Source organism: Channa argus, chromosome 17 (genome assembly GCF_033026475.1).
Source record: "Channa argus isolate prfri chromosome 17, Channa argus male v1.0, whole genome shotgun sequence".
Taxonomy (NCBI): Eukaryota; Metazoa; Chordata; class Actinopteri; order Anabantiformes; family Channidae; genus Channa; species Channa argus.
In genome coordinates, this window is record NC_090213.1 from 15,983,664 (window position 1) to 16,009,550 (window position 25,887).

At 37.9% G+C, this 25,887-nt stretch overlaps 1 protein-coding gene and 1 long non-coding RNA gene across 2 annotated transcripts; one reads left to right on the top strand and one right to left on the bottom strand.

The window, feature by feature from the left end:
* Window positions 1-3,083: 3,083 nt before the first annotated feature.
* On the top strand, window positions 3,084-9,402 carry LOC137103060 (poly(A) polymerase type 3-like). The gene is made up of 12 exons (XM_067483072.1): window positions 3,084-3,581; window positions 4,497-4,661; window positions 4,894-4,960; window positions 5,061-5,142; window positions 5,392-5,501; window positions 5,582-5,635; window positions 5,734-5,845; window positions 5,941-6,030; window positions 7,280-7,418; window positions 7,915-7,987; window positions 8,111-8,231; window positions 8,479-9,402. Exons 1-12 carry the CDS (start codon window positions 3,574-3,576, stop codon window positions 8,595-8,597), a joined length of 1,140 nt encoding a protein of 379 aa, XP_067339173.1. The 5' UTR covers window positions 3,084-3,573; the 3' UTR covers window positions 8,598-9,402.
* A 1,249-nt stretch (window positions 9,403-10,651) lies between these two features.
* LOC137102599 (uncharacterized) lies at window positions 10,652-14,669 on the bottom strand. Its single transcript, XR_010911245.1, has 4 exons — window positions 14,582-14,669; window positions 14,340-14,425; window positions 13,762-13,874; window positions 10,652-11,053 (listed from the first exon to the last, which is right to left on the bottom strand). It is a non-coding gene; the product is annotated as an uncharacterized lncRNA (long non-coding RNA).
* Window positions 14,670-25,887: the final 11,218 nt, after the last annotated feature.

Here is a 25,887-nt window from a genome sequence, read left to right on the forward strand (position 1 = left end):
AGAAGCTTGTTTGTGTCTACCAAAAGCATCTATTAAAGGTAAAACTTGCTAAGGGACATTCAGCCAAATACTGTGTATATTTATGTATATGTACAGGTAGTAAAACATTTAATGTTTTATGTGCATAATATCTAACTGTTATAATTTATGTGTCATTATCAATATAAGGTAAAAAAAAAAAAAAACTATATATAACTATATTCACTTCAATTAAACTCTTTTACTCAAACAAAATAAGTACTAAGCAGTTTGTGGCCAGTCAAACCAAAACAATAAACTGAAAGATTTTTGAAAAAACTTTATAGAGTTGAGTTATGTGATCATTATTTTTTGACTGGTCATCTGACCAATTGAACATTTGCAGGCAATGATCAGAACAGCTTTAAAATCTACTCAGTGCAGCCTGGCTGAAGCCATAGGTCCTTCATTTCCAAAAATGTAGACTGGATGCTCTCATGTCACTCTTTGCACATCCACACATCCACAGGCCCACTTGATAAAATTTTAAATGTTTGCTTAGACACACGCCAAATTTGTACAGAACAGACATCATGATCCGGGATTCTCAGCAGAACATCATTCGAATGTGACACAAAGAGAAAATGTGAGAGAAAAAGAGAGACAGAGGTCAAAACACTGTGTGGCCCCACAGTCCTTCACTTCCGTGACTCGTCACCTGACTTGCCCTCTTCCAAGTCTATCGCAATGAAAGTACTTTAGTACAAAATAACGATAATAGTCTCTTCTTAGTATAAAGGAATTTGAAATCATCCAAATATATTTTCCATTCAAGAAATCAAAAAAATATCTTTATATTAACTAAATATAGTAAATATTTCTTCCACTTATTTTAAGAAAGTGGATTATGTAAATGACAGTTTTACCTATGAACTTAAATTGGTCTAATAAACTAAGCATAAAGTGCATTTAGGCTCCTACAGTCATTCCAACATTTTCACTGTGTCTAAAAATAAACATCTGTATTTAACACAAAGAAAACAGTGATGTAGGTTTGCTGGCTGCAATAGTTTAATGGCTGGAATCGATGATTCATCATTTTCTAAACAATATATTATAATATTTAGTAGAAAATGTGAGTTACAGTTACTTGATTTTAATTGTTTGGGAAACCTGAATTGACATAACAAGTGGTCCACCTGCTGGCAGACTTGTGACAGTGCTTTGGACTTGGATAAGACTGGCGGCGGTTTAATAGGAACTTTTGGTATGAAATAAAGTAAACAGAATAAGATATGCCAATCATATCCCTTAATTATGGAACGCATAGGCTGACATATATTTACCTTAGCTGATAAGATCTTATGCTTAAACACTTATGTGTGCAGCCAGTTTAATATTTAAGAAAATCCAGAACTGGTTTGATTTCTACAGAGGAGAGCAACACATTTTCGACTAAACCAGTGGTAAAAATTAATTATTTGAAAAACCAATTGTTTTAAATGAATGATGTGCGTCAGCAAATTGCCATGGTTACGCACACGTTCTATGATTAAAGCGCATGTTCTGCAATCCACTCTTCACTTCGCAACCGAGCGTGTGCGAGAGCTGCACGTATTTCCTTCATTCTTACTAATTAAAAACAAAATAGTTTAGATTTTTTTTTTTTATATAAACGAAATAGTGCTTAATCGTTGCACCCATGGCCTGGTAAGTAAGATAATTCAGCAATAGTCTGCGTTTTCCATGTCTCTGTTCTCCTTGGAGTTATTGTAACGTTTGGAAATGTTTTGGCTGCATATTGGTACATGTAAAGATTTTATTTGAAAACACATGGGAAAGCTGGGTGAGTGTGTATCAGTCTGTGTGGCAGTAACTCCAGGCCCAAGACATATCGCATTACATCTAGGTTTTCAAGAAACCAGAGCTAATGGCACTTAATGAGTTTTCTGTGGATGTTTGGACACAGATACATAAATATTATGTCTCTGTCCATTGTTGGTACAATGAAATCATTTTCTACTATGGAAGACATTATCATTTTGAATATTTAGCATACTGCAGTTTGAAGTCATATTTATGAAATGTAGCTGTTTACTAGTTGTTGTTGATTATTGTGCCTACCTGCCCAAAGGCTGCAGATGGAAATAAACTACTATCTAAATCTGCTGCAATACATCTCTTCTACTTGTACACAGTTCCTTATAAATGAACTTAACTATTACTCAAACAAAATAAGTGCTAAGGAGTTTATTTGCATGTTACTTAAAATACAAAAGTAAAAGTACTGCACTAAGAACACAAGGCATGTTAAACAATTATAGTAAAACATGTAACTTAAGTCAAAAATAAGTCAAAGAGCACGGTTGGTAAATGTGGATCTGATTTTAACCACTCTATGTGCTGACATGTGACCAACTCATAATGATACATCAGAATTTATTAATTCATTATTTAAAACAATAATATTTGTATTAATAAAAGGTGGTATTAATGTTTGTGGAGATGGCTGTGAATCTAATATTCACTGTCTAATATGTTGTGTTTTGCTCTTAGTTTGCAAACTGTTTCTGGCTCTTGAGGTGTCAAAACAGCCCTGTGTTTCCCAACCAGTCACATATGTTGTCTGTCAGCTACAGGTAACTTGTAGTGATACCATCAAACTTTTTTTTAAACAGCCTGCTGTGGCTGGAATTAACTGATGAGAACAATCAGTCTGAAACTAAATGGTTAAGTTGTTGCCTGTCAAACAATAAACCGAATGATGTTTCAGACAGCTTTATGGGGTCTTTGTAGAGTTGAGTCATGTGATCAGTATCTTTCCACTTGTCATTTGACCTATTGAACGTGTGCAGCTAATAGTCAGAACCACTTTAACATCTATCCAGTGCAGCTTGACATTTTCACTGTCTCTTAAGAGAAATGTATGTATTTACCTCAAAGAAAACAGTGATACACGTTTGCTGGCTGCAATAGTTTAATGGCTGGAATCGATGATTCATCATTTTCTAAACAATATATTATAATATTTAGTAGAAAATGTGAGTTACAGTTACTTGATTTTAATTGTTTGGGAAACCTGAATTGACATAACAAGTGGTCCACCTGCTGGCAGACTTGTGACAGTGCTTTGGACTTGGATAAGACTGGCGGCGGTGTAATAGGAACGTTTGGTATGAAATAAAGTAAACAGAAGCAGATATGCCAATCATATCCCTTAATTATGGAACGCATAAGCTGACATATATTTTCCTTTGCTGATAAGATCATACGCTTAAACACTTATGTGTGGAGCCAGTTTAATATTTAAGAAAATCCAGAACTGGTTGGATTTCTACAGAGGAGAACAACACATTTTCGACTAAACCAGTGGTAAAAATTAATTATTTGAAAATTCAATTGTTTTAAATGAATGATGTGCGTCAGCAAATTTCCATGGTTACGCACACGTTCTATGATCAAAGCGCATGTTCTGTAATCCACTCTTCACTTCGCAACCGAGCGTGTGCGAGAGCTGCACGGCAGTTAAGAGTGATTTCTTTCTTTCTTACTGAGTGAAAACAAAATAGTTTTGAATTTTTTAAATAAACGAAACAGTGCTTAATCGTTGCACCCATGGCCTGGTAAGTAAGTGGTTTAAAGATAATTCAGCAGTAGCCTGCGTTTTCCATGTCTCTGTTCTCCTTGGAGTTATTGTAACGTTTGGAAATGTTTTGGCTGCATATTGGTACATGTAAAGATTTTATTTGAAAACACATGGGAAAGCTGGGTGAGTGTGTCTCAGTCTGTGTGGCAGTAACTCCAGGCCCAAGACATATCGCATTACATCTAGGTTTTCAAGAAACCAGAGCTAATGGCACTAAATGATTTTTGTGTAGATGTTTGGACACAGTTACATATTATGTCTCTGTCCAGTTGTTGGTACGATGAATTCATTTTCTACTATGGAAAACATTTTCATTTTGAGTATTTAGCATTCTGCAGTTTGAAGTCATATTTATGAAATGTAGCTGTGTACTAGTTGTCTGGTGATTATTGTGCCTACCTGCCCAAAGACTGCAGATGGAAATAAACTACTATCTAAATCTGCTGCAATACATCTCTTCTACTTGTACACAGTTCCTTATAAATGAACTTAACTTTTACTCAAACCAAATATGTACTAAGGAGTTTATTTGCATGTTACTTAAAATACAAAAGTAAAGTGACAGTGCTTTAGACTTGGATAAGACTTTGGCGGTGCTTCAATAGGAACGTTTGGTATGAAATAAAGTAAACAGAAGAAGATTTAATCTTTAAGAAAATCCAGAAGTGGTTTGATTTCTACAGAGGAGAGAAACAAATTGTCGACTAAACCACTGGTAAAAATGTATTATTTGAAAAACAAAATATTTTAAATGAATACAAACTCATTCGCATTTATAAGTGTGTATCAGTGTATGTGTCGGTAAGTCAACTCAAACACTTTCACGGCGCACACATAACATCACATAGCATAATCGTTTGCATGAACATTGCACCAATATGCTTTTTTTCAGTCCAGTAGAGGCAGAGGCTGCACCAGATATGCCAAAGAAATACGGCATCACTAGTCCTATCAGTGAAGATCTGCCTGAAGAAGCTGACTTGAATAGGACAAAAACACTGACTGAAACCCTGAAATCCTACAACATATTTGAGGATGAACTGGAGCTGCAGAACAGGTCTTACAGATATGTTTCTTGTTTAACTAAAACTGAAAAAAATATTCATGTATGTTTGTGTGTTTTTTGCAACATAATATCATAGCTGTTGTTCCACCTTTTCAGACAGTAAAAACAGTAATCAGTTAAACAGTGATGAATGGGCATAATACAAATGATTGACAGCAAGTAAAAGCAACCACAGCATGCTTTGCTTCAGAAGTGTTAGAAAAGGTTTATGTCCTATTTGCAGAGAGAAGACTTTGAAAAAACTGGAGTTACTTTATAAGGAGTGGCTCAAAGAAATATCTGAAGAGATGGTAGGAAATCTCACTTTCTGCTGTTTGAAAAGCAGTTATTTGAAAGGATAATATCACGTGGATGACACGTTTTTCCTTTCATGCTTGTTTGGATTTTCAGAACGTACCTGAATTTGTGAGTGAAAACATTGGTGGCAGAATCATCCCCTTTGGCTCCTACCACCTTGGAGTTCAATTAAAGGGTATAAAGAGATTTTTATTTTGCTCATCTCTTAGTATTGTGCCTGCTAGAATTGTGGAAACTTGTATTTATAGTGCTTCATGACCTTAATTAATGTGATTCTTAAAAAGCAATCAGTATTTTAATATGTGTGAAGTTGTTTTGGGATACATATACTAGCAATCGCTTTTACAAATGACACTTTTTAGAATAAATGTTGAAGACAAAGGTCTAGAACAGATTGCGGTATTAATGTGTGCTTTTTTGACAGGTTCTGACATTGATGTCCTCTGTGTTGGACCCGGGTATCTTCAGAGAAATGATTTCTTCACCTCCTTCTATGAGAAACTAAAAGCTCAAGAGGAGGTTAAAAAAATACGGGTTGGTCACATAAGTGATTCACATTGCACATTACCATTTCTCTCCCCAGTACAGTTGACTGACAGTGTTGTTGTTTTTAGGCCATCAAACAAGCATTTGTCCCTGTTATCAAACTGTCCTATGATGGCATCGAGGTAATTTTTGTAGAGAAATAAGTTAAAAACTCCACTTTGCTGTAAGTTCACTTTGCACATGTTCTAATCATTGTTTTGTGGTGTCTGTAATTTTCAAGATTGACTTAATATTTGCCCGGGTGCAACTGAAGCGCATCCCCCAAAACCTAGACCTTCTGGATGACAAGGTGCTGAAAAACATAGATATTCACTGTGCCAGGAGTTTCAATGGTAACCATCAGATTAAAGTGGACAACTGCTCAACATTTCTGGTTTGTGGTTTGACTGTTTCTATTTTAAACCTTGTTTTCATTCTGTGTTTGTAGGCTACAGAGTTACGGAGGAGATCCTCTGTCTTGTGCCTAATGTGTTTAACTTCAGGCTCACTTTGAGATTCATTAAGCTGTGGGCCAAACGTAAGTACATCATGCAGAACTAGCTAAGCTTGATTGTAACTAAAGGGACTATGACCTACACAAAAATTACTCATTTACTCAAATGCCTGACTGCCCTGTGCTCTGCCGTCATTCCAAATATTTCATATTTTCATGTTTTTAATCAGTGGTGGAAAGGAACAAAGTACAAGTACTTCGTTTCATCTGTACTTTATAACATCTTATTATGGCTGCGTTGACTTCTGCTTTAATACATCCAAGAGCAAATATCTATACTTTTTAAACTCCACTACATCTCTAATCAAAGCGTTACATGTGCAATCACATTACTTTACACATTTTATAATCTATAACTTTTTCAGTTTTTTTTCAGTGAAAACTAATCAATAGTAAGATTTGGTTCACTAAACCAGGGGCAGGTATAATGTCAGTTCCTCTTTTTACAGCCTTATTTAAAAGACATTTGCACAGCTCAATCCGAGCCAGTATGCAGTAATTTTACTCCTTGGCGTGATGTGCTGAGTTTGGCCTGTCTGCCGAGATCTGTGTTCACAGTGCAGGGGCGCACACAGCTAAAGCGGAAACCCGGAACTAATGGTCTATTTTTAGACCTAAAGCAACTGAATTTGTGGTAAAATGTACTTTCAATTTGGGGATCATTGAATGAAGTGTCAAATTCACTTTGCCGATCATTCTCTCTCTGCCATGGATGCAGAGATGTAAAACAGTGCAAAGCCGGTTCTTGTGTTACGGTGCTGAGAAATGCGACAGAGTGGACCCTGCTGGTTCATACATTAATAGGATTTATTGACTGAGGCAATTTATTTTGTTCTCCTTCTGATGGAAGGCAGCCACACACGCAAGCGCGCTGTTGGATTTTTCACGACCATTCACTACGTTTGTTTGTATTAAATTAGGTGCAAATAACTTGATAATGCTACAACATAACCACCGACTTTTACCCTCATGTTTTCCTCCTATTAAAGTTTCTGTGGGTCTTTAACTGCATTCTGAGCTTATTTCAGCCATTACTGAAATTACTTTTTACATTACTGTGACTCCACATGTACAAAAATTACTATATCGATAACTAAATTTTTGTTCAAATCTATGGACAGTTTACGAGTCGTTTGTAGATGCAGTTACTTTACATTTATGTGGAAAACACTCAGCAGGCACTGGGTAATTAGGCCAAACCAACCCTTATCAAGGAGGCAGTATACACTGGAAATCGTAATCTTTTTTTCTCATCCTTTTTATTTCTCTTTAGGGCGCAAAATCTATTCCAACATGCTGGGCTTCTTAGGTGGTGTATCATGGGCCATACTGGTAGCCAGAATTTGTCAGGCGTATCCAAATGCTACAGCTTCCACCCTGGTGATCAAATTCTTCAAGATCTACTCAATGTGGTGAGTTGGCCCAGCACTTCTGGTGTCCTTGGGCTAACTAATAATCACGTGGGACTGAGATCCACTGTAGACAGAGTCATTGTACATGACCATGATTAGGTCTAATAAATGTCTGGTTGCCCCTCCCCCTCTCATTGTATCTCTTGTTGTTTATGGGCAGCACTTATATAATAAAGTTTACCCTCACTGCAATGACCGAGTTCAACGCCAAGATCAACTCCAGGTGTTGTTAAAATATATAAGTTCTGTTGGATTTTTTTTCTATATAATCTCTGCATTCTTGGTACTTTGCCCCGCTGATTGGCTGTGTAAAAAAAATTGTGGGCTGCAAATAGTCTTTGTGCTACAGTATATGCCTTAAATACATGACATTGGCTGCTTAGTTGTAATGTTGTTTAATTGTATTTTCCCTGAAAAAATAAATACCTAAACTAATAAGTAATGTTTTGTAAATGTTGTGCATAAGTTGGTTTAGAAAACCTGTGTTTTATGTCAGGGAGTGGCCAATTCCAATTCGCTTGAGGGTTGTAGAGGACTGCCAATACAACCTTCCATTTTGGGATCCGAAGGTAAGAAACTTCACCTTGTATTAGGCATTTAATCCTCAAGCGTTGGATTCATCTTGGTTTGCCCATTAGCCAATTTCAAACACAGGTACAGTACGCTGTAAAACTGTTGCTCTACATTTCCAGGTCAATCTAAGTGATCGCCGCCACTTAATGCCAATCATAACCCCAGTGTATCCCCAGCAGAACACCTCATTCAACGTGTCTCCCTCCACTTTTGCCATTTTACAAGAGGAGATTGACCGAGGTATTTATTCGCCTAAATGACCAAGTGTTGCTCTAACAAAGTTGGTATAACACAATCTGCAAACCTTATTGGTTTATCTAATGCTGAACTAATTGATCAAGTTTAGGGATTTTAATTTCAGCTACTGCTTTGTAATCTTGAATTACCTTAGCACAGTTTAGCCAACTCGTAACTTCAGGGATTTAAAATTTGCAAGCAAAATGATGGGTCTTTGTTTGACTTTACGTTCTCCCTTCCTCTTACACAGGCCATGTCATTGCTGAAGAAATAAAAAAGAATAATGCGAACTGGTCCAAACTGTTTGAAACACCAAACTTTTTTGAGAAGTACAAGTATGTATTAAGCTACCTAAAGATGACAATATAAAAATCAATGTACATATATCAGATATTTCTTCCAAATTTTGTAATTTATTGTTGATTGTGATGTTGTTTTTTTTGGACATTTATCTCATGTACCTTGTTTTTTCTGATAAAACTGTAAGACTTGTCCTCTGGCTCAGTATCAATGCTTAAGCCATTTGTAACTGTTCAATTGTGCCTTCAAAGAAAGCTGAGATATATATATATATATGAATCATATGAGATGTCATTTTCTTAATAGAGATATGTATGTGCATGATTGTAAAAAAACAACAATGTAATGTTATTGTGTCTGAATATTGTATCATGCTCAAACTCAGATGATTTTGTTGATTTATGTGGGTTTGAATAATATTTGCTGCTTCACATTGTGCTTTCTAGTGTTAATTTGTATTTAAGTCTATTTTGTGGTTGATTCCCTAAAGCAGTATGTTGGACAAAGGGACACTAATGGATTTATATGATTTTACATTGACCATCTTTTGGCCCTGAATTGTTAATTAGGAGTTGAATAATTCATGTGCACAATATATTAATTGAAAATAGCCTGAAGCCTGGTCAGATAATTTAATAAGTAGATCACCATCTGTAATTTTGATGGATTCTGACCCTTTCATCCTGTGTTTGCTGTTTGTTGTTTAGAGCAAGTGAATAGTCGGTTTGGTTGTGTGTGGATTTATTTTGCCAGGTTAAATAAAGCTTAAATTAAAAAAAAAAAAGACTTGTATAATGCAAACTAGTATCCCCCCCGTTGCCTACTGTTAGTAGTGATTTTTCCTTAATTGTTAATAAAAACGAATTCCATTCCATTCCATCGGTCTGTTTCAAGGGATTATGTTTTACTGCAAGCAACGTCAGCTACAGAGGAACAGCATCTGCAATGGTGAGTGCACAGATAAAAGAAAAGTAGAAGCCAAGTTCAAGTAAAACTGGAACGAATAAAACATTCACATTTTATTGCACTGTTTTCCCCTTTCTGAAAATGCTATTTTGTCCATCCCATCAGGGTTGGCCTGTTGGAGTCTAAAATCAGACACTTGGTAGGAATTCTAGAGACAAATGTGAACATTTCCCTGGCCCATGTTAATCTGCAGCTCTTCACTGGACCCAATAAGGCCAATAACAAGTAAGGACAGACAAGGCCATGGTTACATTTAAATTCAGCTTTGTTTTTCTTCCTGAACATAGAAACTTAATTCTTATTTAGTAGTTGTGTGCATTGCATTCGGTCAACTCATTGCCCTGTATATATATGTTTTAGAGAGGGACTGAGCACAATTTGGCTCATTGGACTTCTCTTCAATAAAGAGGCTTTTAAACAACACAAAATAGACTTGACCTCTGAGCTCAGTTGGATTACTCATAAAAGTATGTTTTATTTACCCTTTCACACCCTTTAATTTGCTAGAAATGGAGCAATATGATTTCAAAATATATAAATATCTAATGACATAAAACAAAATACACATACACATATACTTGTAATTTTGGTCTGATTTGCAGTTTACAGCCTGGCACAGAGTTGTGAGATATATGAAGAAGGGATGAACATATCAGCCACATTTGTGAAGAGGAAAAACCTCAGCTCGGTCCTGTCTCATGGTGAACACAAAAAGGTTTTCAATGAAAATCTGAAGCCTGCGTCGAATGGCCATGTCTCTGTCTCAGTGCCACCTTGTCACACACAACCTGTCAGCACTGGTCAAGCAGACTCACAGAGAAAAGGCTGGCCTAAATCACATATAGCTGACAAGGTTTGCCAAATTATTTCATGCTTTGTTCATAACTAAATTATATTATTATGTTAAAATGTCTTACTGTAATGAATTGCCTGTAGAGTTTACAGTACATGGCAAAACAGTTGCCAATAAAGTCTTGTAAAATTTTCACTTAATTACTGTAAAAAGAATAACAGTATAAAGCTGGATATATTTTACAGAGTTTTATTGTATTTAAAACATTAGCAATGTATTGTTTTCTGACAGGAAAAACATAATCGTAATCTAGTGTACAACTTTATCTTGCATTCTGTTAAAATTACAGAAATTACCTGGCAACTAAAGCTTCCAGGAAATAGCTGTTAATAGTTCACAAAACAATGTGTTGTTATAAAATGTTTTTACAGGTAATTTTTGTTTTTAAAAAATAAGAAGTGTTTTAAATGAGCCCTTAGTGCAGAAGTAATCCAAAATCAAAGCTGCATTAGTTTCTCTTCACCTGCTAAATAAAACAGGAGTCATAACTGCAAGAAAATACCTTTTAATAAAAGTGAATAGTTTTACATAGCTTTGAAAACCTGAAATGAAAGAGTCATACAGTATATGACATGTTTAAAGCCATTCAAGTCCACTTATCTGAGAGAAAAGAGACATAAAGATTGACTGTTGTTTTCCTCTTATGCGCTTTCCCACTTCCTTTGCTGTCTTGGAGCCACTGGTTGCATTTGTTCCGAGGAAATATCTGACAATTCCAAAATTACATAAAGAGAAAGTTACTGACAAAACTGATCACAGCTATTCTACAACCCCATCTCCAAAGAAGTCGGGACGATGTGTAAAATGTAAATAAAAGCAGAATTCAATGATTCAACCCATATTTTATTCACAATAGAACATAAACCACATATCAGATGTTGTAACTGAGACATTTTACCATTTCATGGAAAATATTAGCTCATTTTGTATTTGATGCCAGCAACACATATCAAAAAAGTTGGAACAGGGGCAACAAAAGGTTGGAAAAATACAGTATTTGCCACAAATCACAAACAAATGGAGGAGCATTTGACAACTTATTAGGTTAATTGGCAACAGGTCAGTAACAAGACTGGGCATTGAAGGAGCATTTCAAAGATGCACAGCTTCTTAAATGTAAAGACAGACAGAGGTTCACAAATCTGGGACAAATTGCACCAACAATTTTTTGAACAATTTCAGAAAGATTCCACCATCTACAGGATATAATATCATCAAAAGATTTAGAGAATCGGGAGGAATCTGCGCGCAAGGCACAAGGCCGAAGGTCAAAACTGGATGCCCATGATCTCTGGGCCGTCAGTCAGCACCGCGTTAAAAACAGCCATGATTCTCTACATGACATCACTCCATGGGCTCAGGAACACTTCCAGAAAACACGCTTTGTGAACACAGCTCACTGTGCATGATCAAGAAACGCCGCCGTGTTCTCTGGAAGCTCGTTTAAAATGGTCTGAGGCAAAATGGAAAACTGTTCTGTGATCAGATGAATCAAAATTTGACATTGTTTTAGGAAACAAAGGAACGCCTTGTCCTGTGGACTAAAGAGGAGAGGGACCATCCAGCTTGTTATCAGCGGACAATTAAAAAAAGCCTGTATCTCTGACGGTGTCCGGGTGCTTTAGTGCCTATGGTGTGGGCACAATCAATGCTGAAAAGTACATAGAGGTTTTAGAGCAACATATGCTCCCATCCAGACAACGTCTCTTTCAGAGCAGACCCTGCTTATTTCAGCACGACAATGTTAAACCACATACTGCATCCATGGCTTCGCAGAAGAGTCTGGGTGCTGAACTGGCCTGCCTGCGGTCCAGACCTTTCGCCAATAGAGAACATTTGGTGCATCATACTATGAAAAATCTGACAACAAAAGCCCAGGACGGTTGAGCAGCTAGAATCCTGCGTCAAACAAGAACGGCACAATGGGAGTGGTCTCTTCAGTTCCCAGATGTTTACAGACAGTTGTTAAAAAAAAGGGGGATGCTTCACAATGGTAAACATCACCCTGTTCCAACTTTTTTCTTCAGCAGTTGACCTTGTTTGGTGCCGCTTTTTTGTTGATGTGGAGATGTTGGGAATTCTCTAACATAATTACTTTAAAACTGCTCTAACTCTTCTTAATATCCTGATGAACTCCCCAAACCCATAAACAAATATTAGTGCAAACCTTATACAAAAGTCAATTTCAGGCCCATTCACTTCAAAGTATTTTTGTTAATTAATCTAATTGCTTAGATTGACCTGTGTTTCTGCAGAACTACTTCCAAGAGTTCTGCCAGGCCATTCTAATACAAGGAAGTAGTTCTGCAGTGGGATAAACAGAGCATTTGGGTGAGTAATTGCTAACTTACCCTTTGGAAAATCACAGTAGAGATTTTGACTCCGCAAATCAGTAGAGATTTACTTTTTATCTCCATTTTAAAATATCTGTTAAATATTTTTATAGCTGGATTCATTATAGAATGGGATTTAGATTTAGATTTTTTTCCTGTCTCCTCTTTTCATGCTGAGATCATGTTATGAAATGCCTCTTTTAAATATATGACAGGGCATAATGTTGCACTTTAACCTGCAGTGGAGTCACTGTCATGTTAACTAAAGCAGCAGCAGTGTGACACTAAACGGTTTAACTGCAAATGAAATAAAAATTACTTTCGACACACAGGCCGGAGTCTTAACCTAAATCACAGTTTTGACTAGTCATATATACAGCATTAATTAGATTAATTGGAATTAAAATTACAGATATCTGCCATTTTAATTCCAATTAATCCAATTAATGCTCCCAATAACGCTCCAACGGCGCAATGACAATAGTGATGTCATCTGGATTTCCCACATGACATCACTGACAGAGAAATTTTGATTAGTCAAAATGTAATTTTAAATATTTTTAAAGGTAATTCTTTCACAGACAATTGTAGTTTTAAGTAAATAAAATGCCATTTGAGATATCTAGAATGCAATTATTGATAGTCACTCTTCATGTTTTATGTTAAAACACCGTCAATAAATACCTTCATAAGATATCTGTAATGTGCTTGTACATATCTTAGGAATTTGGACCCTGCAGTACATAAATGCAATATATCTTAAATACAATTTTGAATAGTTAAAACTGTCATTAAAGATCTACAATTTAATTATATAATATCTTAGTTTGAGACATCCAAAAACATAAAAATGATATCTTGTAATTGAAATTTAAATGTTGACTAGTCATAATGTAATTAAAGATATCTGAAATTAAAATTACAGATAGTCAGAACTGAATAATAGATTTCCTAAATACGTTTCCCCATTTAAGTCAATGGGACATTCTAACTAGTCAAAATGTAATTATAAATAGCTTAAATTATAGTTTTGACTAATCATAAATATAGTGTAATTATCTATAATGTAAATCCTATTTACCTGGTAAATGTTAAAAAGGTTTGCCATAGATGGTTGTGGTGGACTCGAATCTCTAGCTGGTGTCTGCAGGTTGGACTGGACGCATTATTCATGCATTGCAATATACAGCTCAACTTTGTAAAATGACAGAAAAACAAGTTGTAATTGTAAAATTTTTCTGAAGAAATAACAGCAATTTTTTGCATCTAATGCTACGACCTGCTTGCTGATTGGTTTAACTTTATTATCTATTTTTAGCTATTGTTTGTGTCATATGCACAGAAAAATCTACAATAGCACAGTATATTTTCCAAAACTACATAACATGTCTACATGTGGTCTACGTGTTATGTGCAAAAGGAATTGCAACTACTGAATCCTTGCAGAGAAAGTCACAACATAAAAACACATTTTCTTTGTTCTCTTCAGAAATTAGTTCCTGTGACAAACAGCTCATCTGTTCAAGTGTCTGCACCCAGCAATCCTGCTTCACCCTCCATAATTCTAATGGCTACAAAGAGACCTGGTTCTTCCCATCCAGAAACATCATCTAAGAGGTTCAAAGCCAATGAGAGTCTAACTCCAGACCCAAAACACACCTGCTCTGAAGAGTCCTCTACTGGTGTCTCACTCATTAAACGTCAGTCTCCCGTTGCAAGCACCAACAGACCTGGCACTTTTGAGGCTGAGACACAGACCAAGAAAGTCAAATATGATCTGGTATGCCACACTATGCTTTAAGGTGTTCTATTTACTTCACATTCACTATCAACCTTTTGAGCTTGCGGTTAGAGTAAAACAGTCACGCTTAAAGATGTAGTACTTGTATAATGTTACTTACCTCACTGCCTGTTCCTTCTTTTTCAGGACAAGCCCACTGTTGAACTGTCTGACATGCCTCCTGGCCCCACCAAGCATGTGTATACTGTAAAACAGCACATCACACTTAAACTTGTCAGGTAAACAGTGAAGAATTGCAACACACATTCCACAAAAAAACTTGTTGCAAGGTAGACTGCGAGAGTTAGAGGAATTTCATCATTTTTCACCACAAGAGGGCAATGAAGCCATTCTGTTGGCCTTTTCCACGACCGTGGCAAAGCAACAGATACACATTCTAGACAACACTGTTCAAAGAGTAGTCGCTTGGTGACAGCAAACCCTGGTGCAGATTGGGGTAAAGGGAACATCTTCACTTTCTGTAATCTCTTTACAAATGGCTGGGTGTTTAAAAAAAGAAAATAACCGTTTTGAATGGTTGCAGTTTTTACCTTAATATGTTAGTTTGAAGGTAAAAAAAATAGCAGTGAGGTGCTGGATAATAATTTTGTGTGATTCGTGAGGTTGATCTATCATGTTGAGCTTTAAAATTCAAACATGACTAGTTTTTTGTCAGTAATTCCCCTGAACTGCACAAGATAATGTCCCGTCCATTGACGTCTGCAAGAAACATTCTTTTAAGTCTTCTGCTGTCTTTGATTAACCATAATTAATGACATAGAGAAGCAAACATTCCTCATTACACATACGCATTTGTTTTAGGGCTTTTTGGATGAAGAAGATAGTAGCAACTATGCTTTAGATTTCAGCACCGTTCTAACAACATCAACTGCCATGGGGACCTCATGCATTAGTGTCTGTAATATAGCTCTGCATCAAAAAAATCATCCATGATAGAGTAGATAACATTGTCAGGCTAACATATAACATAATTCCTTTGTTTCAAATAGACTTCTGCCTGCATCATTGACTTTGCGATCTTTTTCTAAAGTAACATGTCTGGCATTTAGTAATGCATTGTCAGAGACAGGACCTTGCAATAAATCACATTAAAAAGGTGTAAGACCTCTTTAATGCACCTGAGCTATCAGATGTTTCTCATCAGCCATTAATGAGAAATGGTTTCTGAATACTGGAGGGAAAACAGGAATTAAATTGCAGGGTTGACCAATTTATGACCTTTGAAGAATACACACTATCTATTTTACAGTAACTTGTACAACTGTCGTGATTTTTTAAATATCTTAGAAGGTACCTTTGTGTGAAAATGAGATGTGACCTTTAGCCTTGATAGAGTTTAGAGCATCCGTTATATGACTCACACAACTCTCATTCACCACCTAAAGTGAAAGGGATTGAGATTTGCTTTAGCATACAAGCGTATTTGTATTTCTCTTTATTGTGTTAAAATGCAGTATGTGTCATTAGTTGGGAGGGGGGATTTGTGCCAGACGAGACACCCAGATACTCAGCCATAGGGAGCAGCCTGATAACATGGCCTAGTTAAAGCTTTTCTGTTGTTTGCATCCCAATCCGGTCAAAATTTCCCAAGATGTAGCTTGTAAGAGCGTGTATGTTGTTGCTAAGGAACAGTTTTTCCTGTGCCCCCAGTAGGTGGTCTCTTTATGAATATTATTATATATCCCCATTCAGGGAAGGCAAGACATCTTTACCCCTTGTAGACCATGTTTACTGCTATTTTCCCTGCTAAATTTGGGAGAAATGTTTTTGCCCACTGTGGTTTTAGATGTTACATCGTGACTGATCAATGCGGTTGTGATGCAGAGTAATTGCTGACATAATGCTGAGGCTGTATTGGGAGGCAGCCTGTGATTTGAAACTGATAAATAGATATTCAGTGGGTTAAATGTCTGCATTCACAGGGCAGCAACGCTGTACAAAACGAGTACATTTGTCTCTAATTAATCATAGATAACACTGGGACTCCATCCAGAGGTGTATCAATAGGAGGTCTGGTATAGGGTATGGGGCTCCCCTCTAGTTGTGGCCCATCGCACTCCCACTGCATGCACTCTGTGTGGGCAGGGGCTCAGGGCATGGCCCTCTGTCTTCCTGCTGGGCCTCCATCTGCTGTGGATGTGGTTAGGTCCCTGGATTGATGGCAAGACAATGAGTTTATGACATGTGTCGCGGTGAGTGACAGAGGGTCTCGTCCCAACTGGGCCTCCTGACGACCACAGATCTTGCATTTGTAGTCGGCACTATGCCAACGCTAATGGGAGGAGTGATTCACCTGCTGTGGAATTGGACTTGTAGTTTCCTGCTGGCTTGTAATTTAGGACAAGGAGCAAATCTCTCTGGCTTCTGTCTTCAGACTCTATGGTGGAGACTTGGCACCGGTGCACATTAGCAAGCCTTACACTATGTAACTGAATCTCAGCAAACACTAATAAATGGTAAAAGCATGTGCAGGCATCCATAGAAACTGGCCTTCGGAGCTAACTTCTGATTTGTAAAAGTGTTGATAGTTGCTGTGCTGCCTGGGAACCTATTACTCTTCCCTTCTCAGAGATTTTATGAAGCCTTTTAAACTGGTCTCTGAAGTTCCCCAGTTGACCCAGCAGTGCTCCTTTCACACACCTGTCAACACGCTGTTTCTTTCCACTTTGGTGGGTCCAAGTTAAAAAGAAATCGCTTCCTTCATCTCCCACTCTTCTCTTCCTTGCCCAAAACAGGATGATAAAAGCTAGAGTTTCACATCTGAGCAACTGCAAGAATTCATACAGTACCTTCAAAGGGGAAGATGCCACATTGTATGATGACAGGGTATTGATACGAAAGTGTTGTCTTCTTCCCGGGTGAGATCAGAGGAGGCCTAGTGGATGTGTACTGTTATGTTGCTCTGAGTGATCTGACCAGCGTGGCTACTGGGATGGGTGTCTGTGTCAGTTCTTTCTTGCAGGAACTTGGCATAATCCATTTGGAAAAGGCTTCCAGTTGTCAGTTTATTTTGGTTGTTTTTTTTTTCTTCCTTCATGTGACTTTTGCAAAAATCAAACAGTTGTGATATAAATTACTTTTAATTCCTGGTAACATTTCTGAAAAACAGCAACACAATCAATGTTAACAATGAAGATGTGACATGTGGTAGAGAAGTTAGTTTTCAGGCTGCACATGCCTTAAAGTAATTCTTTTTAAAATCTAGCACTGTATAGAAAATGCAGTATCTTTTCGACTTGCTTTTTTGAAGGCACTTCTGGTAAATGTCACATTAGTTCTTACAACCATGTTTCACTTACAGCAGGTAACCCTGATTGATTTATGAGCCTGAAGACAACCCTGTCCCTTTCTTTCTGCTGACCAAGGGAAAAACTCCATAACCTCGATTATTGTGTGCATTGTGTATTTTTAAAATCTTTGTTGTGTTTTGTCTGTGAATAAATTTGCAAACATTGCTACTGTTCAGTTATTGTGTTGCCATATTTCAGCTGGTCAGGGATTGATTCGAGGAGAGATGGCAGAGGATATCATCATGACGGAAAAAATGAACTAGTTTTTAAATACAACTTTAAAATGTGAAATCCACCAAGCAGGCTTTCAATAAGAGTTGCTAGATTTACATTTTGGTAAAACTATACTTTTGTGGAACATGGATAATGCAATTTTTTTTGTTCAATGCCTCTACAATATTACATGTAATATTCAGTTAATAACCCAAGAGCTTTTATGACAACATAGCAAGAAAAACATCTCTATTTAAGGCATCCACCAAACCTCCTTAAAATCCTGCTTAGAAAAAATATGTCTGTCAGTTACAGACACGGTCACTGGGGCCAGTGGTGAGAGTAGCCAATGCACAAGAACATTTCTTGCAAAATAGCCTGTGATGAATCAGGGCAAAAGATAAAAAAAAAAAAAAAAAACTACATTATTTGACAAATAAAAATGTCACTGTTACTTAACTGCAAGTGCGGTCTGCTATATGACAGGCCGACATTGAGAGAATTTGTATAGTAACTAGCTTTGGCTTGATATGTCAGTGAAGAGTACATTTCATTTGATAAGTACTTGATATAACTTTAAATGAAGATATGTTAACGGTTAAAGAAGTCACTTAGTTTCGACTGATATATGTCAATAGCTGAAAATGTACTACTTTTGTGAGAACATACAGGAGGAAGTTATAGAGTTATAGTGGAGAGAAATCCTGACACAAAACACAAACACACACATATTTTTTTTTTTTCTTGGAACCTTAACACCATCATATAATAATACCAACCTAATTAAAATTCAGTGCTATGCTCTTTCACAGCTCATAGAGTAAAACACCCACCAACACGAGGTGATGTTGTCACCTAAAACTGGTTGAGATCACTGAGTTTTAATCACAAGCCCAACAAAATAATTACACCTTGTGAAAGCAACTCATAAGCTGCTTATATAGTCTCCAGTAGACTGAAGATCAATCATAATACTTTTGAAAGGTCAAGTGTCCAAGTATTACAGTCTGTTAGTGGTTTCAGGTAAATGTGATCTATTTATAATTAGTCATTTATCTGATGCTTTTATCAAAAGAGGGACACACAGGAAGACCTTTAACGACACTTCAACATACAGGCAGGATGAGCTGGGGATTAAACTGAAACCTTCTTTAACCCCTGAGCCCCAGCTTCCCCACAGCTGCTCTTTCCTGCTATTGTTGCAAACAGTTAACTTTGCCAACATGTTAAAAAGAAATCTGGCCCAAATCTGTCAAAGTAAATCATTACTCATGTTTGTGAGCAGAAAAAGTTAAGCTCAGAAGTGAAGCGTTGAAGCCACCGAAACACTCCCAATTTAAGAGCAACCTAAAGGATGTAATTGAGGCCTACGGACACCATAAGCACAACATGGAGGAGCACCTGTTCCTGGATGGCACCCTGCCATTGCTCTCTGTCTGTCTGCTGTGGAGGGTTGCTACCCACAGATGAGGAATTAGAAAGTCATTAAGGAACACAAACAGCAGGATGGCACAGTTGCAACAAACTCAAGACTAAATTTGTGTCTTAATTTACAGAGTGAAGAGGGGAAAAGGCAAACTTTTTTTGCTCATTATTGATTGTATTTGCAAATCATATTTAAAAGTTCTCTGACGGGATTAGGCTTTTAGTGATTGGTGGATCGCATTTTTAATGATTATATTAAATTAAAGAACAATTTCTGTTGAGCTGTACTTAGGGGGCACATTGAGCTACACATTGCCTGAGGACCAACGTGTTTAATATGTAACCCCATCACCTTCTTAGTCCAGCATCTTAGCAAGCCAACTTTGCTAATTAGCACTAATCACATAGTACAATGAGACTGAAAGAAATACTATTTGTTTTACAGCCATAAACCAAAACAACTGGGCAAATTCCATTTTAAATTTAAAAAGGCAGCTTCAGTAAAGCACAGGTGTATTTGATATCATTACAAACGACTGCTTTCCATGTAGGTTGCACAGCCTGTGCGTGGCTTACTGGGATGCTTGATGGGAAGGGTTTCATCTGTGCTTTTCCTTTATTGACAAGCCATAACATCTGCAGTGAACACATCAGCATGCACCTGTCCCTTTCAGCTGATGCACAGCATTAGCCTCACGTCTCCACTGTACGTCTCTCCCCCCACTTTCAGCTCTCCTGTGCCCCTCCCTGAGGAGATACACCTCCTATGTTCTGGACCAAAGTGGTGAACCAGCTGACTGACACACAGAGTGACATCACCATCCCTAAAACCATACTGTTAATAATGATTTCAGTTTATTAAAATGAACTATTAGAGCCACACATAGATATGGCATGCCCTACCCCAGTCATGTGGAGAATGTATTACTCTTTCCCTGCTACCATCTGTCTGGTACTCACTGGTCACACTTCCCTGTAGTGCTTGTGGTACCTAATTAAAAGCTTCAAATGAAGTTGCAAATGAAGTTTTTTAGTCGTCTCCACAGCTGGCAATGCTGGCGGCGCTGATTCAAAAGGTTCAACAGCAGGGCACTAAGGCCTGTGACTGCTTAGGAACTAAAAACTCCAATGTCTCTAGACTCTAAACATTTGAGCTTTTACTTCCAGATAGGTTTTATTTGAATTTAGGCTTCGATCCTGTGAATTACAACTGGTGCTGCCACAGGGGCCTTTTAGTTCATTCAGTAAAGTTCAGTAGTTTGTTCAATAATCTGTAGAGCAGGATTTATCTTGACGTGACATCAAAAGTAAAACATTGACTCTCTGCAGTTAAGATTAAACAAAAACTTCTTTTTAATTACTAATTTAAAATGAGCTGCACTATATAATTAAACAAGCAAGTTGCTTGCAAGTTAAATTTTGAAGTAGGGTTTCCCTTTTACTCTTAACTCTCTCAACCAGATGACCAGAACCAATTTGAAGCTGCACAATTACATGCTCATATATGAACAATCCCTCAAATGACAATGTGTAACGTGAAAGGGGTCACTTGTACTGCGGGACCCATAGAGAGAACTATCTCAGCTAGTTGTCAGTTACCACAGACATCTTCAACTCACCGAAACTGAATGATGATGTTGTTTCATGGCTGCTTAATGTGAAGATAGGTCAACCCTTGGCAGCAAGCATGTGGAGGTGCATTAATAGGCAAAGTTGTGTTTACATCTTATTCCCGTGCACGTGGTAGCCAAGAAAATATCAATTACCTCGGCTTTAAATGTGATAGTGGGAAGGAAAATCATCTTTGAATACAGCGTCTATATACAAGATTGATTTTTACAAATGACAGATAGACTGAGAGTGTTTGCATCGAACCTTAGGCTTGGAGGTGAGAATATCTGCTACCAGTATAGTTTGCGTGTGCAGCTGTAAAGCTGGGCTTTAGCCCTCACTGTTGCAAAATGACACTAGATGAGTGGTGGGGTTTATGATTCATATGGACCCCACCACATGTCCAGTAACTTCAGCAGACTGTGTCTTATCACTATGTGATGAATGTCTGTTCCGCTGAGTCCCTCAAATGTGTCAAGTGCTTTAAAGCACAATCCGGGCTGTGCTGCTTGAGAGGTCAAGGCATATGGGAATCTGACAGATATCATGAACATGGCTATAACTCCTGTCTTTTACACTTAAATTCTGGGAACATAATGCGCTGTACTGTGAGAGTTACCCCAAGGCTCACTAGCCATGTGAGTCATCGACACACCAGTGACTCTGACTGCACAGTCAATTACCCATCTACCTTTCATGGACCAGGAGTAGATGACAGGGAATGAGTTCATCCATGCATTCAACCTACGGCAGCCATGCCTCCACCAGAGGTGAAACCCATATGCAGATGGGAGAGACAAGAGGATATCGGGTTATTTTTTTTTTTTCAATGTGGAGAATAAAGGTTAATAACAGTCCTTTCCTGTGTCATATTTGACATGACCAGTCATCGCAGTAATTACAATCATTACACTCCAAAGGATGTCTAGTTATCCCTCTTAAACACAGGCCACACAAAGGAAATCAATTATTCAATCAGAACTCTCCCATTCATCCCTGCCTGAGTTCACTTAATTTTGGGCCTGGGTGAATCTGCCGCAAATAAACCCCACGACCGGAGAAGAAAAGACGAACAGGCCCCTAATTTGTACCCTTTCAGGCGGTCAATCACTTTTCAAAGGAATGCAAGCTTATTCTGACAATCAGGCCGACGTGAATGGGAATGGGTTTCATCTGCTACTTTACATAAGTTATCTGGTGATAAAGAAGGCAGAAGAAGAGGGGAGGATGGTGGTGAGGGATGCGGTGGTGATGGGGGGGGGGTCTTCTGTTGACAAGTGCAGCCTGTGGCCCCCACCGCTATTACTCTCAGCCCCCTCTCTCCTTTCTCTCGTCCCCCTTTCACCTCATCTCTCACCCATCCTCCGCTCCTCATCTTGCCCGTGCCCACTAGGATTGGCAGCATGTAATTTAAGAGCATGGGCACAAAGACCAAATGCCAAGCCCATAATGGAAGCTGGATGTGTTCTGATTTAAATGGGCTTCTCTGCTCAGGGCCCAGGGCCTGTAATTAAGATCACTGGGACAAAAGAGAGGAGACAGTCTCACAATACAGTCGGGACCTGGTTGAAGAAGAAAGAGCAAAAATATCAGCTCCTTAGACCCAAAAATGGAAAGATTTTTTTTTTTTTCCAATGGACACCTGAGCAATTAGATAAGAAAAAGAAAGTTAAAGTTAGAGACGCGCGGCTACAAATACTGTCTATTTGTTGTTCCCTGTGATGATCTGATAAATGCACTTGTGCTGCTGACGTCCATTCATTAAAATGACAACTTGGATGCGCAGTTAAAATTAGTCTAACTTTCAAGGGCCCACCACAGTACATGCATCTCTTTGATTGCTTATAGAGTAGGACACGTTGCAAAGAGCAGCTTAACTTCAGAGAGAGAATTACTATTACCAAGCACTGACTCCATCAGCATTCCTGTAGGGGTATTTGATCAATCTGAATGATGAAAAGACTATGAGAGGCCTTCATATCAGGATGGAGGGCTGGAAGTCTCGTCCTCCATATCCATACACCCTCCATCATTCTCTCCTGAGCGTTTTTGGTTCCCGAGGACACACTCTAGCTCCTAGTGCTCTGGGTGGTTGTGTATTCAGACCTTTTTCCGTTTAATTAGATTTGTTAAAACAATTTTTGGAGTGCTTTATTCGGTAAAAGCTCTCAGGGGTTAATATCCGCAGAACACTTCTGTTCAGCTTCTTTTCACCAATGGAGCATAAATTATTTAAATTATTCAGAATTGTGCGACCTTTTATCTCACCCCCTTTGAAGGCAGCAAATTAAAAATGCAAATGGGCTAACTAATTAATATGCAAATGCATTCATTCCCAGTTAACAATTAGCAATTAAACCTGCAGTGTCTAGAAAGAGCACTGACAAAATTAGCAACTTATTTTTTCATTTGAAAAATAGTCAGTCCGAAAAAAATTGATTGACGAAATGACTTTTACTGACAACCACCTGCCTTGATATAAACAAAATTAATAGGATGTCATGTAGGAGACACAGAAATCTTAGTAGAGTCATGTCACAAACAACAAAAATGTATGTCATGTTGTCATGGTTTGGTTCTAAGACATGTATATTTCCCAACTCAATCAAACCTTAATTGAAACATGAAAGTCTGAGAGGGACTCTCCATGTGTGAATTTCTTTAAGAGCAGAGAAGACAAAGCACACAGACAAAAGGTGCAGCAGACAGATACAGTAGATACAGAGGAGGACTGAATTAACACATTGCATAACACAAACTAACAGCGGGTCTTCGTTTTTATAGCTACGGTCCGATATCCAGAGCAGAAAAAGACTGGCAGGAAACCATAAAACACCCAGAGGTGTCAAACAGTTTCCCATTTCCCTCAACACACTCAAACGCAATCTTACACTTCACGCTATCTCCTATATTACACCTTATGATACCTAATGTTACAAACTCCACATCAATCATGTATGCCAAGCCCCGACTGTCTCTCCAGTGTCTGAATTTAACCACATTCCGATCCTCTGATGCGATAGCAGGAAGGTGCAGGGGCCGTAAAGGTTATCTGTGATACACAGACCAGGGGGCACCTGCCTCTTGCAGAGTTCACGCCCGTTGCCGCTGTTAAGCCGAGAACGTTCAAAGTGATGTATGCACGGAGATCGCTGTCAGCTGTGAAGCTATGACAACAGAGGTCAGTCAGTCAGTCAATCAGCGAAACAGGAAGCAAAAGGGGAAGAGAACAAGAAGGACTTGTCTTGTTTTTATTAACATCCCCAAATCATATACTAATAATCACTGTCAGTGCTCAACTTGATCTCTTGTCAGTCTGCAACTTCTGCCAGAGGGCTCAGCAACATGATCATCACCTTCGACAAAGACTGATTGCTGTGCCTTTAAACATGATTCTTGTGTTTCATTAACTTGCATTAAGTGCCCACGTCCCCTGACGCTTGAATGCTATATTGCCAAAGAAAGCTCATATTTTATTTATCACAGTTTAATATTGTTTTTGAATATTTGCAGTGCCTTTAGGCCTGGCTTCCAGTCATGTTATGCTTTTTAATTTCTCTTTGGAATTGATTCTCTATTGCTAGAAGTGACGTTTGATTAAAAACCCTTTCTCACATAAAAATGTAAACGAACATTAAGTTATTCTACATACTGCAGCTGTTTGCTACAATAACTTTAGATTACACTCACATTTTGATTTAATGCACTCCTTAATTGAATTGTTTCTCCTTTATGTTTGAGTTAGATTGTGTGCGCTGCATAAGAATATCTCACCTTACTGACCATTTACGCCGATGACACCCTGCAGCTCTAACTCATTCAGCTGTTTTCATATACGTACTGGTAATATACTAGCTACAGCATAATTACTGCACTCTTCACAAGACGCTCCACATGCATCTCTTTATCCGCTCACTCATGGAATAAATAGAACTAAAACACAAGAAATGCAGCAAAGAACCTCTTTCAAGCAAATAGGCTGGGGGTGGGGTAGATAATTAATTCTGAGATTAATGTACTGTAGCAGTGGTGTGTTATTAAAACGCTATTTTTAAATTACAGCTCAGAAAGCACCCCCTTGGGATTAAGAGTGTTAGCCACTGATCTCTGCTTAAGTTATGGATGGAAAGGGAGGGGGGGGGGTCTATTTTACATGCCCAGGTCCCATCTTATGGCTCATGCTGTGGGCTGACACCAAGAATCTTTTTAGTATTTGCTCGCCTTTTCACTGAAAAGCGTTTACTCCCTTTATCAATGGAGTTAGAACTGCAGTTAGAACTGCTTTTCAGTAAGTAGAGCGTTTGATAGGCGAGGGCCACTGCTGGCTTACAAGTGGCATTTGATTAATGGATCTTGCTGTGTCTATTGTAAAACACTTGTTTTCAGAGCAAGAGAATGTAGGGACGCTGTTGCAAGAAGGATGACAGAATTTGTTGTAATATGCCAGTTAAAAGGTCCAGAGCAGTACCTGTACTGCCTGAAGGATGATGCCAGTTTATTATAACTTTTTGTTTTTCCAGTTTTGGATGTACATTTCAGCAGTTATGATTGACTTGCAAGTGCAAGTAATTTTTAAGATGTGGGAAACATTAGTATACACAGATCAGCCACAACATTAAAACCACGTCCTTGTTCTAATATAAAAATATGATATGGTTTTTGTAATAAATAAAATATTATGAACTAATAAATGCTAATGTACCATTATGGGTTATGATGATCTTTGACCCTTATTTTGTATTTATTACTGTACATGTTTTACCATAATTACTAATCAGTATTGTTTAAAATACATCCGTTTTGTTACTGGGGTACTTTTACTTTTGTACTTTAGCTAAAATGTAGATAATCTGGTTAATACTTTTAC

What these genes read in the sequence shown, in the direction of transcription:
- LOC137103060 (XM_067483072.1), top strand. An exon ending in AGGAGGTTAAAAAAATACGG is followed by an intron (nt 5,502 to 5,581) that starts GTTGGTCACATA and finishes TGTTGTTTTTAG; the next exon opens with GCCATCAAACAAGCATTTGT. An exon ending in CATTAAGCTGTGGGCCAAAC is followed by an intron (nt 6,031 to 7,279) that starts GTAAGTACATCA and finishes ATTTCTCTTTAG; the next exon opens with GGCGCAAAATCTATTCCAAC.